The sequence below is a fragment of the Rattus rattus genome, chromosome 12 (assembly GCF_011064425.1).
Source record: "Rattus rattus isolate New Zealand chromosome 12, Rrattus_CSIRO_v1, whole genome shotgun sequence".
Taxonomy (NCBI): Eukaryota; Metazoa; Chordata; class Mammalia; order Rodentia; family Muridae; genus Rattus; species Rattus rattus.
The window spans coordinates 53,961,373-53,976,222 of record NC_046165.1 but is presented as its reverse complement, the minus strand read 5'-3'; the positions used below and the strand labels follow the sequence as shown (position 1 = coordinate 53,976,222).

The following is a 14,850-nucleotide window of genomic DNA, read 5'->3' as shown; positions in this document are numbered from 1 at the left end:
TTGCTTAAGGTAACACTGAACCACAAATAACGTGAGGAAAGGGAAGGGGGATTAAAATGCAGAAAAGGGAAGGGGGATTGAAATGCAGACAACATTGTCTCACGGGCCACAGGAACTTCCCCACTTTGCATCAGAACTGCCCAGGAGCCAGACATGGCAGCAGCCCCCTTTAATCCCAATGGTCAGGAGGCCGATGCAGAGGGCATAGGAACTCCACAGGAAGACCGACACGATCAACTAACCTGGGCCCTTGGGGTTCTCAGAGTCTGAACCACCAACCAAAGAACATACATGGGCTGGACATAGGCCTCCCTGTGGGTTCTGAGCAACTGGAGCAGGGGCTATCCCAAGAGCTGTTGTCTGAATGTGGGATATGTTCTTCTAGCTGTGCCGCCTTGTCTGGCCTTAGTGGGAGAGGAAGCCCCTAGCCTTATAGAGACTTGAAGTGACAGGGTGGGGAGATTCCCAAGGAGACTCCTGCCTGATCAGAGGAGAAGGGGAGGGAGAATGGGGGAAGTAATGTGGAAGGGGATGACCAGGAGGGGGACAGTGAGCAGGATGTAGAGTGAATAAAAAATTAAAAATTAATAATAATGATAATGATAATAATAATAAAGAAAAGGCCCAAAGAGAGACTGGGCAACATAGTGAGATCCACAGACACTGTGACTGCACACAAAGCAAAATAAGTGTAAAACAGAAAAAGTACTCCAGTCCCTGGGCTGTGTCAGCAAGAGGCTGAGACACCTCTGGAGCAATTTCTGTTTGCACTGTCAGAGCTCAGGCCAGAGCTGTTAAAGCTCAAATCAAATAACAGGTCAAATCAGGATCAGGGGCTTAGTCATGAGAGCTAAAGCTGTAGAGGCAGGCATCAGCTCTGCTTTGATTCTCACACAGGAGTGAGAGGTGACACTGGTGCTAAGACATAAAGGCTGAGTGGCCAGGAAGCACGCATGTAGACCAGGTCGCTTTCTTGGACATGAGGAGCTCAATGCACTAGATATGCTGGACAAGGGAATGGGTTCTGTGGAAACCCGCTTTCTCCTGCTGGAGAGTAAACTAGTCACTAAACTTCATCCCAAGAGTATCCTGAGACATTTTCAGATCCCATTACGGATGGTTGTGAGCCACCATGTGGTTGCTGGGATTTGAACTCAGGACCTCTGGAAGAGCAGTCAGTGCTCTTAACCACTGAGCCATCTCTCCAGCCCTCCTGAGACATTTTCATGAGAAATTTTGACATAAATTACAAAAGCATTTTATAAAGTAAATGATGTGCGGTATTGCAGTAGGCTCTAGTATTTTTCCAACTCTTGGGTTTTTTGAGACAAGGTTTCTCTGAGTAGTCCTAGCTGTCCCAGAATGCACTAGTACTGGACATAATTATAACTCATAAGTCAAATATAGCCATCTGCAAACATGTAAGAGAAAAAAGAAACAAGAGTTTGCCTCACTCAAATTTTAGTAATTACCTTTCCTTTGACATTCCATTTACATTAATATGCATTGAACTTGGTTGTGTGTGTGTGTGTGTGTGTGTGTGTGTGTGTGTGTGTGTGTGTGTGCACGCAAGGCCCAGAGAGGTAGGAGGAAGGGAGAGAGGGAGAGAGGGTCTTATGTAGTCCAGGCTGGTTTAAAACTCTGTATGTAGCTGAGCATGACTTTTGACTTCTGATCTGCCTACTTCCTACTCTCAAGAGCTGGGTCCCAGCATATAGTTAAAACATTTTCTTTCTTCCCTCCCTCCTCCTTCTTCTTTCCTTCCTTCTTCACTAACAGGGACTGAACCCAGGGCCACATGCTAGGCAAGTGTTCTACTTCTGAGTTAGGTCGCTGGTTTTCTTTTTACTTTCTGAATCACAATCCGACTAACGCATCCAGTCTGGCCTTGAATTTACTCAGTAATCCAGGCAGGCCTGGTACTCTTGGTAATCTCCCAGCCTTACCCTGCTGAGTGCTCGGGTTACAGACATGCATCACTATGCATGGCTCTTGTTTCTTTTCAGCACTGAGGAAGCTTTCATTGTCTGGCTGTTTTCAGGTCTCTACACAGTTTATTGTGGGCTCCTAAAGTTTTGACTTGTTTGAGCAAGACTCCTAGATCATGGGGCAAGATTATGATTAGTTGTGTAATGGCAAACTGAACATTCTGATGGCTCTGTATCACACCAGTATCTGGGGTTCTAAGTCCTGGACTGTGCCATTTCCACAGCACAGCAGGCCATTGTTACCTGTGTATGGCTCTAAGGGTATGGCTGACAATCTTCCCACATGCTTACTTGCCATCTAGTGATATTCTTTCATGTCAGCTTTGGTCTTTTGTCCACTTGGGAGGAAAGAGAAGTGTAGTGAGTCAGGGCTCTCCTATGTATGTAGCCAAATCTTGGCTGGCATAGTATTTACCCTGTAGCAAAGAGCTGGGACTGGGGCTGGGGAGAGGCTCAAAGCCAAGACAAAAATCCTTCTACCTCAGCCCCTGTGCTAGGATTACCAGTGTATGCCACCATGCCCAATGTTATTGCTGCACCACTTCCCCCATTCCTGGAACATGCACAGAGGCCAGATTGTGTTCCAAGTGCTAGATTACAGACTGCAGTCCTAAGCCATCAGTGATTTGTATAAAATGCAAAAGCAGCTGGCTGGATTTCATGTCTTTAGGAAGAATCCTATTTTTTCAATTACATGTATGAGTCTACGTGCCAGGATGTGTGCATTATTTTAGGGTAGTTCCAGGTGCCCTTGAACTGGAGTTTCAGGTGATTGTGAGCCACCTGATTAAGGTGCTGGGAATCACACTTAGGAACTGAGTCCTCTCTAAGAGCAATGTGGACTGTTAATTATTGAGCCATCTCGCATCCCTGGGTCTTGCACTTTAAGCGGCACTGTGAGCTAGCTAACTTCTGTGACACAGAGGCTGTGCAAACATTCATTATTCCTTTTCCTCATGTTTAAGGCCAGCTGTCCTAGCGGCATTTGTTGGAGGACTTCAGTTTCCACTGACTTGCCTCCACCTCTTTATCAAAGGTTACACGACTACACTTGTCTAATATATTTCTGTGCAGTTCTTTTCTCTTGAATGCCCTGCTTATCTTCCTGCCAATATCACACTGTCCTAATTAACACAGTTTTATAGTTAACTGTTTACATTCTGTAGCATCAGTCTTCAGACCGTCCTTCAGTGTTGTGTTGCATAGTCTGTGTCTTGATTCTCCGCATAAATCTTAGAATCACTTTGTTGATGTCCACAAAGAACTTGCTGAGATTCCACTGAATCTGACATTATAAGTGAGAACTGATACTTTGATGATTTCCAGTCTATCAATGAACATACAGTTCTTTTTCTTTATCAGTTTAATAGCTATCCACATGTGAATCTTGTGAGACATGTACATGTATATGTAGGAATGTACACACACACACACACACACACACACAAAGAAAAGGGGAGAGTCAGAGGCAGAGACAAGGTATCACTCTGTTGCTCTGGCTGGCCCAGAATGCACTACATAGGCTAGGTTAGCCTTGAATTCATAGAGCTCTGCCTGCCTCTGCTCCCAGATGCTGGGATTCAAGGCCACACCTCTATCACCATAGTCAGGTTAAAGTTCCAGCCAGAGGCTCATAGTGGAACTCAGATTTTAATATCTGAAGCAGGAGGCATCCAAATCATATCCAAGCCATAGTTTTCTATCTTTCTTTTTTTTTTTTTTTTTGGTTCTTTTTTTCGGAGCTGGGGATCGAACCCAGGGCCTTGTGCTTCCTAGGCAAGCACTCTACCACTGAGCTAAATCCCCAACCCGTTTTCTATCTTTCTAAACATATTTTAAGATTTATTTTATACGTATGAATTTTTGCCTGCATGTATGTGTATGTGTATGTGTGTATGTATGTATGTGTGTGCTGCTGTATGTATGTGTGTTCAGAAAAGGTATCAGATCTTCTGCAACTGGAAAGGGGTGGTTGTAAATTACCATGTGGGTGCTGGGAACTGAACCTGGGTCCTCTGCAGGAGCAGTGAGTAAGCTTAACCACTGAGACATCGTTCCACCCCAACTGTCTCCCTTCATTTAGAACTAAACTTCAGACACAACCACACATATCACTGCCATTTGAGACTAAAAGTGGTAACACCTAGGAGAGATGAACCTCTGTTTCTTTTCTTTATTGCATTAGTTAGGAGCTGCAATGAACAAGAACTGAGGGACAAGAAGCTGCCTTTGTTTGCAGTGAGCATGGTTATTTCTGTTAAATAACCACCAGGTGGCGCCACTAAAGCTATGCAAGTCTAATTCAGAAGGGGATTTCAAGCTATATGATCAAACAAACAAACAAAAACACCTACTCGTGAAAAACCTCTACATCCAGTAGTAGTACACTCATGAGAAACTTAAAGCTAGTTGCTTTTCCTCTAAGAAGAAGAATAATTTCCCCATGACTATTCTTACCCAAGAACAACAAATGAGGTGGCTCCAAGCAACAGACATTTGTTATCTCATGGTTTGAAACTTGCGAGATGAAAGCAAGATGTAAGTAGTGGGCTGAGGATATAGCTCAGTTAGTAGAGTGCTGACCTAGCATGCACAAGCCCAAGTCTGATCCCCGTATCCATAATGGATGTGTTGTGGTGCACTCCTCCAATCCCTGTGTTTGCAAGGTAGAGGCAAGATGATCAGAAACTCAACATCATCCTTGGCTTACACAGTGAGTTTTCAGCCAGCCTGGAACATATGAGACCCACTTTGTTGTTGTTGCTGGCTTTATTTTTTTTTTAAGTTTAGTTTTTATGTCCATTGGTGTTTTGCCTGCATGTATGTCCTTGTGAGGGTGTCTGAAGCCCTGGAAGTGGAGTTACAGACAGCTGGGAGCTGCCATGTAGGGAATTAAATCATCGAGCCATTCTCCAGCCTCTGTTGTTGCTGTTTTAACCATTTCTATCTTTTATCTAGAGTGCCTTTTTCCCATGAACAATGTTATATTTTAGTTTACTTCAGTGTAAATCTGATGAGGATGACACCTCTATTTCTCATTTCTCTGCACATCTTCATTAATGGATGTCATTTTCAGTGGACTCTGGATCCAGGGTTGGCGATCCCTGTCTTTTTCAGCACTTTGAAGTCATTCCTTTATATCTTATAGCTTCACTGTTTCTGTTGACAATCTATCTATTAATCCATTAAGGATATAACCTCTTCTTTGCTCTCCCAATTTATGTTTATTCCCAACAAAACTTTATAATGTGTCTAACTATCTTTGCATGTATACACACATATTTTATCTCCTGAGATCTGTTGGACTTTGTGTGTGTATGTGTGTATGAGAGACGGAGGGAGACAGAGACAGAAAGACGAATTATATATGTACACACACACACATAGAGAGAGATAGAGAGAGACAGAGAGACAGAGAGTCCCAGATGCACCATGCACCTGCCTGCTTGGTGGACTTTCTCAACTGATGACTTGGCGTCCTCAGTGTATGACCACTGCTTCTTCACTGCTACCTTCTCAGATACTGCTTTGATCCTTGTGATTTTTGTTTTTGTTTTTTTTGCTGCCTCTGAACTATTTCTATGCATATTCTGTATTCTAACCCCAAACTCCCCAAATCTATTAGCTTTCCTGTTTTTGTCTTTTTTGTTTGTTTGTTTTTGGTTTAGTTTGGTTTTTGTTTGATTTTAGCTTTTGTGTCTCTGTGTTTTAAACTGATTACTTTCTTCTTGCCTTTCTTTAGCTGTATTTAAAATCACTGTTATATGCTGTTTTGGATGATAGCATCCATGTCCACGCCCAGGAAATATCTAAGCTGATATCCTACCCTTCAGTCTCTCAGAATGTGACTCTTATTTTAGATAATGATACAAGCACAAAGGTAGGAATGTGTGAAAACCCATTTGTGGGACAGGAGAAATCAACCTCACTGTCAGCTTCACCTGAAAGTTCTTGCCTCAAGAAATAAATGTCTGCTCTTTGAGCCCTCCACCCATGACACTTTGTTATAACCTTCCTAACACATAACACACACATCTATGGAGTGTGCAATCTCAGTTACTAAAGTTTTCACTTGTAAAACTTGTAGATTTCAAAGCTTTCATCGTCCAAATTCTCAGTGCTGTTATTTTTATCTCTTTGAAGATTTTAAGTTGTTTTTATTTATTCATTAATTTTATTCTTTTTAACATTTACTTATTTGGGGGTGAGTGGCTATGCGTGTTACAGTGTGCTATGACATGCACGTGCATGTGTGTTACAGTGTGCTATGACATGCACGTGCATGTGTGTTACAGTGTGCTATGACATGCACGTGCATGTGTTACAGTGTGCTATGACATGCACGTGCATGTGTGTTACAGTGTGCTATGACATGCACGTGCATGTGTGTTACAGTGTGCTATGACATGCACGTGCATGTGTGTTACAGTGTGCTATGACATGCACGTGCATGTGTGTTACAGTGTGCTATGACATGCACGTGCATGTGTGTTACAGTGTGCTATGACATGCACGTGCATGTGTGTTACAGTGTGCTATGACATGTACGTGCATGCTTTGGTGTAGGTTTGCTCTAGGAACAGGTTCTCTTCTACCATGGAGGCTCCAGGGATCAAATTCAGACTGTCAGGCTTGTTGGCAAGTGACTTTAGCCACTAAGTCTTTGGTTGGCCTTCATCTGTGTCTTGACTACCCCCTCCCCCAAACACTGTTGGACTGTCAAAAGCGCTCCTACAAAGTTTTCAATAAGGCCCTCCAAGAAGACAACAACAGTGGGTAAGATCATCACAATCAGTTTTGTTTGAGTCTGTGTTTTGGAGCGTCTCACTATGTAGCTGTGCAGCCCTGGCCGACCTTGAACTGGCTTTAGCTGCCATGACCCACCTTGTAAGTGCAGGGTTTGCTCTGGAGTGTTTCCCCTTCCCCACCTCGGCTTTGTCCCCATGGTAACTGATAATCAGCCAGCACCATGGGACAGGGAGAAGAGAAGAAATCCCTGAGGTTGAGGTCAGTGGCACACACGTGTACTCCCAGCACTCAGGCAGCTTAAGCAGGGTAATCATATAGTCTGAGCCACACAGTGAACTCAAGGCCAGTGTGAGCCTTGTAGCAACTCTGCCATTAAGCTATCAGAACAGAGGCATCACAGGCTACATGTAAGTAACACTACAAAGATTATAGAGTGCGATCAATCACAAGAGCAATTAATCAACCCACCACACCCTTGTAAGCATCCCAGTGAACCTCTGAATACCAAGGCTCAGGTGAGTAGTCAGGGTTGGCAGTTCTCCACATGCCTTATCATATCTTGGTGCCAGGAAACAAAGTGTTCTGCCTTCACAAGGAGAGAACTACTGAAGTTCCTTGTGTAGTACTTCCTGATTCTGTTAGTGCATAGTATAGTCCTAGCTGACTATAATCTGATTCTTTCTTAAATTGAACTCCAAACATGGATATAACAGCTTTTAGTGAGTTCTTTCTCCTCTCCAGTGAATTATTAAAACTTTGCAAGATTTGGGAAAACACCTAAACTTCCAACTGATGGGTCTTCCAAGTGGGACAAGCTTGGGTAAAGTAAACTTCATTGTTCAGCCCTAAATTCTTGTTTCAACAATGACATTTCTGAAATTGACATTTGCTTGGAAATAGCATTAGATATGAAAAACAGCAGACCAAAAATTAGGATAATTCAATCTAGAAAATAAGAAAAAGTAGAAGCAGCAAATGAGAGAAACTCATCAATGCCCTGAAGCCAGATGTGATGGTGCACGCCTTTAATTCCAGAACCTATGAGGCAGAGGCAGGTGAGATTCTATGAGTTCAAGGGCAGCCTGGTCTACATATGGAGTTCCACCACAGCCAGGGGAACACAGAGATAGACCTTGTCTCAAAAAACAAAATCCAAAACACAACAACAAACACAAAACCCCAGTGAGAGATCTGGAGTATAGTCAGCACAAAGCATTTGTGTAGTTTGTACTGATGAGACCCTGAAACTGATCCCAAATATCACCCAAACAGAGAAGGGTGGGTACTGATATAAATAATATACCTAAGTTAGCAGGATGTGATAACCAGTAAATACAGAACCTTGGAGAAAAACACAACTTGATCATTTTAACCAAGGGAGGAACAGTGAGGGAAAATAGGAAAAGTGTCACAGAAGTCATCTTCAAGTTAGGCCCTAGAAGACAGACAGAGCTTGCAAGGAAAAATAATAAAGGAAATAACTGAGCTTGGTGATAAATTACCATATCACTTGGATCTTCTGAGACACACAAATCCTTATTGTCTAATATCTGACGGACACTACAAGAATCTTAATTTCATAAGAGACTAACTTCAGTCACATGGAGTCATACGTTTCCAATGGCCTACCCACTATGCAAAGGCCACAGTGACCCTAAGAATGGAAGCCACTTATCACTGCTTTGATGTCTTGGCCAGCACAAAGCTCAGAACCTTATTTGCTCACTCTAGACATTGTATCAGCTTAATGACAGCAATTCTCCCTGGGTGGCAATTCTCATAATTTCTTTGAAATTATGAGAAGTGAATTACAGTGAAGCTTTTGTCCTAAACCAAAATGAACAGTCAGCAGCTAATGGTAGTCATAAACAGTTGAGTAAATTAATAAGTTTTAATTGCTGAAATGTACTTCCAACTCAGCCAGTAAGGGCATGGGAATTATGTCTGCAGGCACCAGCTGGTCAACCAGGCAAACCTTTATTACTTACAAACCAAGGTGCAGTGTGAGGCTCTGCAAGCAGAAGCCTAAAAGGGGATTCTGAGCTCTCTACTAGGCTATAGCTTTCCAACTCTTTGATTTCCTCCCTTCCTCCCCCATGTCAGATCTCTACTCGAAACTTAAATAGGTATCCCTTAAAATGTAGTAATGTTAGGATTTCTGGTCTCCTCACCTCATAATACTTTTTCAAGGAGCCCACCAGGCAGAGCTTCAGGCTGTCCACAATCTCCTGATGCGGCATCTGGAACACCACCCTCGAGTACCATTTGGTGAGTGTGCTAGGCAGGTGGGGATGGGAAGGAGAGACACAGAGAGAGCCCAGTGAGCAGCCACTCCCACACAAAGGCCTGTGATCTGCTATCCACACAGAGTCCCTTCTGAATCAACTCAATACATATCATCTACCTGCCAAATGCATTTCTGGGGTCAGTACAAGTCTAACAACATGAGCTCAATCCCCAAACCCAAAGAGGGGGATAACTGACTCCACAAAGTCATCCTCTGCCCTCCGAACGTGGCCCCCACCACCCAACACACACCTTCCCCACTGACAACTCCATTTCTAAAATGACTAGTAAGGCAAGGTGCTGGCAGCCTCTATCCTTGCCAGAGGTACAGGGAGCAGACTGGTGCCTGTGATACGTATGTCAACCACACAGCAAACACAGACATGAGAGAGGGATGGAGGAAGGAACTTAGTGCTTCCTATACTAGGATTGAGTACCCAAGACTCAGCTGATGGATTTATAGCAAGATCAGGCATCAACATGAGGTGACAACAATAATACTTCTACATTTGCTTACAGATTTATGCTGGCAACAAAGCCAACCACAGAACGCATGCCTCTGCTGGGGTCGTGGTACACATCCATCCCAATCACCATTAATTGTTTCTAGGGTAAAACACAAAGACACAAAAGCAGAACTCAAACCCAAGCACTCCACTGCACCATCTTTGTTATCTCAATGTCAAAGCTCCTCTCATCTTATTTACATAAAAAAACAAGCTCTTCAAGAGAAGCAAAGACTGCAATCCACACAAAGAACAAAGCCAGATCTAGACTGGGATCAGCAAATATTTCCTATAAAAGACAAGTAAATCTGCAGGCTTTGAAAGCAGTCTTCCCAGGAGCCCATTAACTGCCTTTTGACTACAATGGATGCATCCAATGCCGTGTTTTCCAAAGGAAGTGAACTTAAGTACTGAGAACTGAATTTCAGATAATCTTCATGTCAGAAAATGCTGACCTTATTTTTTTCACCATTTCAAAGTGTAAAGTGCATGCTCAGCTCATGGTCTATCTAGTAACATGCAGCAAGGCAGTTGGACACCTGAGTCTACACTGAGAGGAAGAAGGATGACAGGACAGTAGGATGGGAAAGAGCCTGCCACTGAACAGACACATTTCTACATCACTCACCAGTGGAATATCTACTCCCCAGAGCTCACCACCCAGTTTACAGTTCATCTGAAGTAAAATTTTCTGAGCCACACTCCGAAGCCTGGTGGGTTGACCAATGGTTCGGACATTGATGACCTATTGTGACAGGACAAGAACATCATCAACCTTTTAGGAAATGTTAACAGTTCTAAAGACCAACATTTCTTGACTCCATGCCCTTCCTCCATCCCTTCCAACAAGGAAACTGCAATCAGAGGATGCTCAACTCCCTCCCAATCAATAGCACAGCATTTGTGTACAGCTGCTCCATACCCTTCTGTACACCCGGATCTCCAAGACTTGTAGGACTGAAGGTAATCACTTTGTATATAGATAGCTGCTATCCTGCACTGTTTAGGGAATAAGCACAGGGTTTCCCTTGTGAGTCTGATGAGCTCAGCAGAAGTGTAATTTTCTTTCAGAATGTTTTTAAACTATGTTTGGTTAATCAGTTGATGCAGAATCCACAGACAGGCCAGCCATGGTGGCATGCTTGTAACTCCAGTACTTTTGTATATGGAGGACGTGGGTGAAGGCAGAATAGGAATTTAAGGTCATCTTTGTGTACATAAGAAGTTTGAGGCTAGCCTTGGCTACATGAGACTGTCTCAAAAGACTACTAATAGTGAGGACTGAGTGTACTACATTAAGAAGCTTGAATTAGCATATGTCTGTTATTAATAATTCTAATTCTAGGGTCACTAGGCATACATGCACATAATAGGCACATGAACTTGTACAAAAACTTTCAAAATTATCTTATTTAGAGTAACATTTTTAAAGTTCCCTATGAAAACTATTTTTCCTTCTCTGAGTGAAGCCTACATGTCCAGCCTCAGCCATGAGGAAGCACCAGGGACTGTGAGGAGCAGAAGAGCTCTTAGCAGAGCTGCTGCTGCCGCTGGCTCATCTAATCAGAGCCTTCAGCACAGGTTCTTCCACGCTGCCCTGAGTGGTTACCTCAGCTTTCAGAGTTTTAGAGACACTGAACTGGAGCTCCATCTTGGGCTCCATTTCCACTTACCTGTGAGGGCACTGGGGACTGCACACAGCACAGTTTCTTGATGGCCCCATAGAGATCATCCCGTGTGCCCATGATGATGCAAACGACCATTTGTATCTTCCCCTAGAGGAGACAAGAATACACTGCCAGGATTTGATCACTCTGGGGATTTTCTTGGGACACATGACAGACAGGAACTGAGAAACAAATGACAGGCACTCCAACTAGAACCACCCTTGGAACCTCAACTATCACTTGGCTCAGGACTGCTGTTCATAGACAGGCGATGCATTACTAACACCTAGAGCTTGCCATGACCACTAATGTTTATTTACTAGGACTCTTAAGATTCTAGAAAAGGGCCAGACTTAGAAGTATGCAAGGGTTCTATGACTGCCTCTCTAACTTCCCTCAGTGACTTTCTTGTGCTTGTCAGTGAACTAAGCAATGTGTCACACCACAAAACTTCAGCTGAGGAAGTGTGGCTACACGGAAGAATACAGAGCCAACGGAGAAAAAACAGGGCCAAGTCCACAGTAGCTATTCCTCACTTTCTGTCTGGGGAGAACAGACACTGCCAGCAACATCCCTGGCAGGATCTTCTATCTCCCAAGACTCTTAGCCAATGTCAAAACAGAGGACCTTCCAGGAGGGGGATATCAAACAGAGAATACCAGAATGTTGAGAGACTCCAACTCCAGGATTGATCTTCCCAGAACAATTCAAGTCATCAGACTCGAGCTCAAACCTAATTTATTTCCAAAGTCTTCTACCTCCATCCTCTCCTTTGACTTCCTCCTCTGTTTACAAAGAGCTGGCGAGATGGCTCAGTGGTTAGGAGCACTTGCTGTTCTTGCCACTCTTGCAGAGGACCTAGGTACAAGTCCTAGAGCCCACATGGCAGCTCACAAATATCTGTAACTCCTGTTCCAGGTATTCATAGGCCTGTTTTGGCATCCTCAGGTGCCAAGCACACACACTGTGGATGGACATACATATAGGCAAGGCATTTACACGCATAAAAACTTTAAATATTTTTGTTTAGAAAGAGATAAGAAGGCGAAGTCTGGAAGCTGAAATGGGAGTGCTCAGATCCGGTGTTCTGATCAGTTATCAGGATCAGCTAATGTGTCTATGGCCAAGTTCATCACGGGGGGTGAGGTAGGGTGGGGGGTGTGCATCTGGGCCAGACCATTCTGTTACAACTCAGAACTGCATCCAGAAAGACAGTACTTTGGCACAAGTAATTCGTTCCTGAGCACAACATGTTCTACAGAGAATGAACTAAGTCAGCTGTTCTTTCAGCCAATTTCATAAGGAAAAGGCTAAAGAGAGCACACACGGATAAACCAATACACAATGTGAAATGCAAATAGCCAAAGGGCATGAAGAATACAGTTTCGTGGGAAAGTGAGAAGGACACGGGCTCCTGGTCATTATTAACAGAATGATAATCCAGATAATTTGAGACTGAACATCCAAATACTTTGAGAGATCTTTTAAGTTTACTTCAATTAAGTTACTTTATTACCTCAACTCCCAGTAAGGACTGAATGGTCCTGATATAGGTCTCTATTCGGTCATCCTTCAGTTCAACCCAGGCTGGGGGGCTTATGCGCATGCCAATGGGGCCAGCTATCTTTTCCAACATGTTAACCAGTTCTCTGGCTTGGTCCATTGCTCTCTTTGGATAAAAGAGTGCCCAGAAATGCATGGGAATCTAGGAACAAGAACATGGTATATTTAAACTTGGGGGATTTTACTATAAAAAAAGAAAAAAATTTGTACTCCTTCTGCTTGAGTCCCTCTGTCTTATATAATTTCTATCATTCTCATAGACTTATAAATATTGACAGTCTTATAATGGACTACAACAATGAAAATTGATCTACAACCACACCCAATAATATGAAAGAAATTCATGAACACAAGGTTAAAGAAACAAGTCAGACTAAAAGACTATTCACTTTCTAATTCTGATACACATACACACATACACACACACATACACACACACATACATATATACATACACATACTCACCCACACACACACTACAAAAACAGGTAAAAATAATCTATACTTTTCAGGACAGTTGTTATTCTCAGGGAATGAGGGTGGCAATAATCAGGAACTGTGGTAAGGGGTTGAGTGCATCTATAAATTTCTATTTTTTACTCCTTGGTGTTGGTTATATAGGTCTATTTAATTTGTAAAAATCAAGTGTGCTTTTCGTTTTTGCTGTATTTTAATAAATTTTGCTGTATTTAATAAATAAGTTGATGTTTTTTACATATAACCACAATGACCAACATTCAGAATGTTGGCTGAAACGTTCAGAAATAACTGTTGGGGTTGGGGATTTAGGTCAGTGGTAGAGCGTTTGCCTAGCAAGCGCAAAGCCCTGGGTTTGGTCCTCAGCTCCGGAAAAAAAAAAAAGGAAATAACTGTCTACTGTTTTATGCTTTAATGCAAATAACTAATACCTAGTTGTCTTAGAAGAGCACTGTTTTAATTTGATTTCTTTTATGGATAAAAATAATCCTGGGAATTCCCAGGGGCAAAGAGGAAGAGAGAAGAAAAAAGGAAGAACAACTGATGGGCTGACAACAGAGGAATCACCACAGTAACATAGTTCCTTCCCTTCAGCCTGTGGTCAGACAGAGGGCTTCCCTCCAGCACTGCTCTGCTACAAGATCTTGCTTATTAGCAAGTCACTCAGGGTGGAGTTTGGATGACACTTCTACTCAAAGAAGACACCAGATGACCCATTTCCATACTTTGGGAACACTGGTTCTCCAGCACTTCAGAGTTCACTCACAGTCAGAATGGAAGCATCTCTGGTCACTTCCTTAACCCAGTTCAGGTCCTCCGATGTGACAAATGAAGTATTCCTTAAGTTAATCCTCTCCATTGGTAGAAGACGGCCTTCGATCTACATAGGAAATAAAGTGCTGCTGACGTGGGGCTGCTACAGTCTTCAAGAAAACACTGCTCCTGTTGACTCTGACTTCTCAGCCACACACTTGACCTATTACATCCCTGCACCGTTTTCTTTCTTTTATAGATAGTCTTGCTGGCCTCTGACTTGCTGCTTAATGAACTGAGGGTCAATGCAAGAACAGCCATCACACCACCATACCACACGGTCTCTGCACTGTGCCTCAAGACTGGCTAAAACTTAGTTGTCAGATTTGCCAGCAAGTGTGTTTACCTGCTGGCATCACTGGCATTATTTCCTAATAAAAAATCTTCTGTGTGTTTAATGTGTATGCAAGTGTGTGTGTGTGGGGTCGCATCAGATGTTTTCTCTATTGCTTCCCACCTTATTTTTCAGACAGACTACCTAGAGTGGCTAGCTGGTCAGTGAGCACTGGAATCTGCCTGTCTGTGCAGCTTCCCCACACGGTGGTACAGACACACACCAACAGGCACTCTTTTTACGCTAGGGATTCAGAATTAAACTCAGGTTTCCTGTGCTTCAGGACATGATGATTTAAGTTTTCACACCAGGACCCATGTCGGGAAAGGAGAGAATCCTTCCTATAAGTTGTCTTCTCACCTCACGTACTCACAAAAAATAGAATATAACACATTATTTTCAAGACAGGGTTTCTGTGTGTAGCACTGGCTGTCCTGGAACTCACTCTGTAGACCAGGCTGGCCTCA

The 14,850-nt window shown here is 43.1% G+C and overlaps 1 protein-coding gene across 2 annotated transcripts in view; it reads right to left on the bottom strand.

The window, feature by feature from the left end:
* Piwil2 (piwi like RNA-mediated gene silencing 2) overlaps positions 1 to 14,850 on the bottom strand; it is a 61,217-nt gene that overhangs the window by 12,735 nt on the left and 33,632 nt on the right. For both annotated transcript variants that reach the window (XM_032917983.1, XM_032917984.1), the window contains 6 exons: positions 14,003 to 14,116; positions 12,713 to 12,901; positions 11,203 to 11,304; positions 10,158 to 10,274; positions 9,541 to 9,629; positions 8,909 to 9,014 (listed from right to left, as the gene is read on the bottom strand). In XM_032917983.1, the coding sequence (XP_032773874.1) occupies positions 8,909 to 9,014; positions 9,541 to 9,629; positions 10,158 to 10,274; positions 11,203 to 11,304; positions 12,713 to 12,901; positions 14,003 to 14,116 (717 nt within the window). The remainder of the gene's footprint in view (positions 1 to 8,908; positions 9,015 to 9,540; positions 9,630 to 10,157; positions 10,275 to 11,202; positions 11,305 to 12,712; positions 12,902 to 14,002; positions 14,117 to 14,850) is intronic.